The sequence below is a fragment of the Morone saxatilis genome, unplaced genomic scaffold, assembly GCF_004916995.1.
Source record: "Morone saxatilis isolate NCDOM2014 unplaced genomic scaffold, NCSU_SB_2.0 Contig6, whole genome shotgun sequence".
Taxonomy (NCBI): domain Eukaryota; kingdom Metazoa; phylum Chordata; class Actinopteri; family Moronidae; genus Morone; species Morone saxatilis.
Window position 1 is genome coordinate 6,546,901 of NW_023340206.1, and position 5,331 is coordinate 6,552,231.

The 5,331-nt window shown below is 39.1% G+C and overlaps 1 protein-coding gene across 1 annotated transcript in view; it reads left to right on the top strand.

Annotated features, from left to right (window-relative positions):
* Positions 1-4,392, top strand: part of txndc16 (thioredoxin domain containing 16) — a 12,608-nt gene extending 8,216 nt beyond the window's left edge. The window contains exons 18-20 of the mRNA XM_035677666.1: positions 1,365-1,552; positions 1,663-1,853; positions 4,106-4,392. Of these exons, the coding sequence (XP_035533559.1) occupies positions 1,365-1,552; positions 1,663-1,853; positions 4,106-4,335 (609 nt within the window). The 3' untranslated portion in view covers positions 4,336-4,392. The remainder of the gene's footprint in view (positions 1-1,364; positions 1,553-1,662; positions 1,854-4,105) is intronic.
* The last annotated feature ends 939 nt before the right edge of the window (positions 4,393-5,331 follow it).

A 5,331-nucleotide genomic window follows, 5' to 3' on the forward strand; every position in this document is an offset into this window, starting at 1 on the left:
GAGAACTTGCACAATTGGTGGCTGACTAAATACTTTTTTGCCCCACTGTATTTCCATTTAAATCTCACGTAAATAAATGATAGGCGTAACTCCTTGGAAATTTGTGAAAGCCAAGATGGAACCGATCACAGTATGTCACAGATAACAAGCACCATATGTGGGCATGCAGAGTTTGGACGTGGTTTCCTCAACGCATCCAAGGTCAGAGTCATGCGTGAGTTTACATTTGCTCATTTAAACAAATACAACGAGCTGATGTGGACACAGCGGTCTTTAATGTAGATGTTGCAAGACAAGACAAGTTCCTGCCTCTCTTAGAGTGTTATTGTGCTGTGAGGGTGAGTAGTTGAAGTTTAATAGCCAGTGTTTAGGGTCTGAAAACTCCTTTTTTAATTGTATTTTAGGCCGCTGTGGATGAAAAGTCCAAGCAATAACAACATCTCCCTTTTGGTGGCGCTGTTGTCTTCATCTTTATCTACACTGGAATGAATGACAGGTCTAATATGTGCTTTCAGGTCTATCCAGTTAAAAGCAAAACTTCTTTCATAAACAAAGACTTATTCTGCCTCATAAAATGTTGCCAGTCGTTCCACAAATCTGTGTAGTGAGATGAAACATGTTGACTGTTACTGATAGTAGTTTGGGTCATTGCTAACATGATCTGTTCTGATTGTGTGTTTTCAGTCTATTGATGATTTGAACTCGCACACTTAAAGTTCTTTCACAGTTACACAACTGCACCCAAGACACTTAAAACAGGAGCTTGTATTGTCGTGTTATTATTCCTCATTGTACAAAATACATTTTCTAATAAGATATAAAATGTCTAAATAGTGGTACATCATCTTAAGTTCTTTATATTTTGCCTCTTTGAGTTATTAAAGGTTATACCAACTTAATACTGTTATTAACGTACTGTTAGTAATATCTTAAGATATTGTGGGGGAAAAGTGTTGCAGCAGTCAAACGGAAACGTCAAATTCAGCCCTTCCTCCCAGCGATAACAATTTGCACATGGTCCCTTAAATAATTCCTAACACTGCTCATATTATTTAGCTTCCTTCAGTTAAATAATTGCTGCCTCTAACACACTTTGTGCTGACACCCACAAGCAGGTTTGATACCATTACAGCTGGGTGTAGCAGCTGCAGCAAACAGCAGAAATCACTGATGTGTGATTCTTAGATATGTAGCAGAAACTGGACTGTGTGCTGATTTTGTATAATTTCCAAACTGTCAGTATCCAAGGTGCTTATTTCTGCCTTCTTTGCAGCCGCTTCCTGTTGGCTCTGATCGCATAAAGTCACACTTTGAAATCCGTGGACTGAGGTGCCCATTTTTGATTTTATCTGTTTTATCTCCAGCCTGAGCTGACGGTGGAAAACCTGCCGTCCTTCCTCTCCCTGGGTAAAGCCCTCCTGCTCCTCTTTGTGGGAGAGGAGGAGGACGAGATCGGGCGGAGACAGAACCAGGCGCTGGTGGAGGAGATGAGAGGACTGGTAGAGTCGGGAGGGGGGAGGATGGAGCGATACCTGGCCTGCTGGATCCATCTGTACGTACATCAATCAACACCATGATATCAGTCATCCATCAAAATATATGGCATTGGATTTGCTGCTCCATCCATCCATCATGTACACATTTTGTTTGTCTGTGTTCCAGTGGTCGTACTCCAGCTGGTATGTCTGTCCTGGGGTCATACCTGGGCTCTTTGCCCCCCCTTCCTGCACTGGTCCTCACACATTTGCCCTCTGGAGGTGAAATCTATCAATACCCCCCCAACACCCCCATAGTGGCCCCATCTGTCCTACAGTGGCTGCAGAGGGTCGAGGACGGGGCTGAGTCACCAGCAGGTAAAGAGGAGGAAGTAGTGGACAGCAATGAGTTAAGAAAATAAAAGGCAGCAGTATTTAGGAAAGTGGAAAATATGATAATATGACAGAAGGATATTTAAACTCTGTTATTTTAATAATAGAAATAGGATCATGGGAGACCTGAGCCAGATGTTTTTCATTCAAGTAATTGTAGTAGTTAATTAAAAAAAAAAAAAGGGGGCAATAAAACAGCCAATGTCAACATCCAGGTTTCTGGATCTGCTTCAAAACCTATTCACTTGATTCGTGGCCCATGGTGGCAAACACAATCAAAGGAAGGAGTGTGGGGCTCCAGAAGCTTTCCAAATAAACCTCAACTTTCAATCCTTTGATTCACTTGTCTGAATGAAATGAAAGTAAACACAGAAATTCGCCCTCTGAATTGGTTTTGTTAACTGCAATAGGGATCTACTTACAGGGCAAAGAGCCAGCTAACCAAGCCAGCTGTTTGATTAGTTAACTAGTAAATTACCCATTCATCTGCAGTAATAACAAACATTACTTAACTTACTTAAACATACTTATCATTTATTACTTGTTTTTCCTCCTTTATTTCATTTAACTTCTTATCTGGACTAAATTGGAAACAATACTTAATAAATGTTATTTAACAATTAACAACACCAGTGTTCAAGCAAAGATGTAATAAATCAAACAACACAAGTATAACAATAACTCCATACCATACTTGTATTTAAGGAAAGCTTAGAAACATGAAACCAATAGTTTGATACAGTGAGACTGTGATCTTCACATGGCCTCACTTTATAGTAGGTGAAGTGTTACTCAAATAACAAGTGTTTCCACACACATGACATGACTTTGAACTTACAGAAAGTATCTTTGCAATGAAGAAATCCCTGTAGTCTGTGTCGCAACATTACACTATTTACCAGAACTTTCACCTTAAATGGCACAAGGGGCGGGGGGGGGGGGGTTATCCAGGCTGCAAATATATTTTAATGATGACCATTTAAAAGTGAGAGTCGCTGTGCCACAATGTAATGGCATTTAAACCTGACCTACACATTTTATAGTTTAGCTAAATGCCTAAAATGTAAATGTGAAATAGTATGTGAGACATTGGAAGAGATACAGACTGATCAGGATGATATGACTACCCTTATTTAATTATCCAAAGGAGAAGAATACAATACAGAAATGCCATCATATATTATAACATATGGAGCAGGGTGTCTGTTAAAAGCATAGAAATATGTGGATGACTTCACATGGAAAAAGTCAAAAAACAAAACAGCATAAAAGAAATGATTAAAATAGATGTGACAGTTATGTGGAAATGCTTTGTCACGGAGAAAAGGAGCTTGCTGATAATGTCTGCCATCTGCTCCCAGATCTAAAGAGGTTAAAGGAATATGTCACAAGTTTAAAATGATCGTTCCATTCTTCTCATGCCCGTTAATGAAACAGCGACAGGATGGAGCTTGTGCCCGTCCTGTCTGAGGAATGTGAAATGTGCACCAGGCTTCAGGTTAAGCAGCTAATGCGTGTAATGAACATAAAAGGGTCTTTAAATCAAGGTGATGATTTAAAACTCAACTGCCTGGAGCCATTAACCCTTGATCTTTCAAACCCTGTCGTTTGTATAGGTGTAGGCTGAGATAAGACGGCGGTCTTGTTGTGACTTGTCTCTGTTTATCTGAACAGATGGATTGTCATCCAGCACATCTGTTCTCCGCAGAGAAACCAGAGACCTGAAGCCTCTAGAGATGCACACAGTGGCTTTAAACCTCCAGTCTGAACTTCCTGGACTGTGTTTTCTTGTGGGAAACTAGTGTATTACCTTGTTAAATTGCTGTCATTTTCAAAAGCAGATTTTTATTTCACAATAGTATTTTTTCCAACAACTGCTGAAAAGCCAGAGCACCACATTTCACAAATGATTGATTCATTCATTTAAATATTTTACACAACTTATTCATGTTATTATTGATTATAATGACATTATTTCAACACTTTGGGGCTCTATAGAAAACTACCTTCACTTCCACATTTTAACCTTTGAATGAACAAATCTTAATCTATAAGAAATCAATGCGTCGCCTTCAAGATAAAATAAAATAGGTCTCAATTATAATAATGCTAATAATGCAAATAAAAACTCTTTATCCCCACACTAGTAATGCTATTAATAAGTCCAGTGTCACCATTAATGCTGTATCAAATTGCACATTGTAATTAAAGCTCTCTGTCTCGGTCCATCTCTGCAGGGATGTTGGGTGAGGACAACTGGCCTCCTGCTTTCGATTTCTATGACTTCCTGAAAATCATGGACACGCAGGAACCCGACTCCGCCCAGCAGCAAACTCCTGAAGAGGAAGAGGGAGTGGACGAGGAAGAGGTGAATGTGGAAGAGCATGTGGTGGCAGAAGAAGCGACGGATTCCTCTTCCAGCTCTCCCACTCCTGACAATAACCCTAACACTCACTCTGAACTGTAACAGATCACGATAGGAGGGAAATGACACAAAGACACGGATTAAACATGTTTCTATCCTGATTCTAGGCTTCATTTGTGTTTTTAACTTATATTATTATATTGTATTTATCATAGAATTATTGAACGTATCATTTAAAATCATTGTGTCCTGAACTTTTTGTAGTTTTTTTGCAACAAACGTATTTAAGTATCTACTGCCAGAAAGCCTAGCTATCTTCCTGATCAGACCAGCTGTTACCTGTTCTGTTTTTTATTATATCGTTAATATGTTAATGTTTTTTTCCTCATTCCCGCTTATTACATGACACCATTCCGTAGAAATCGGAGTGACTTAAGGTGAAGGATATCTACGTCTCGGAACTATCATGGGAATTATCCTGACGTTATGTTTCCTATCGTTACCCCTCTGGGTCCTGTAATGACGGTGGTATCGTGGCATGGCTGTAATTTTTCACCGAATTTGACATGCAGAACAAAAGGAGGTGGAGTAGGTTAGCTGGATTAGTTGTAAATTGTACGGTGGTTTCAGATGTGGTTTCTGGGACCTTGAGTTGTTTGAATCAATTAGTCTCACTTGAAAGGGAACATCCATCCTGAACTATATACTGAAGGGCTCTTGGATTTTCTTTTGAAGCCTAATGAGAATCTTCAGCTTAAATTTTTGTCCAATTACCTAATTGTTCTAATTGAGTTGAGGGACTGAGCATTTAATCCAAGGACTGACAGTTCAGTTTCTAAGTTGGTGTAAGGTTATTATATTTGAAATACTGGGCACAGTACAGAGAACATTAAACAGCTGAGTTGCTATAATGAAATTCCATATTCGTTCAACAATCCCATGTTTTTAGACCACCAACTTTAAACATATTCCTTATATGTGTTTCTTTTTGTAGATTCATAAATAGATTAAATAAAAGACAAATGGTGTAACTTGGATTTGATCTCTGCCACAGTGTGGACCTCATACTGTTGAAATGAATGGTCTGGTCTAGGAGTG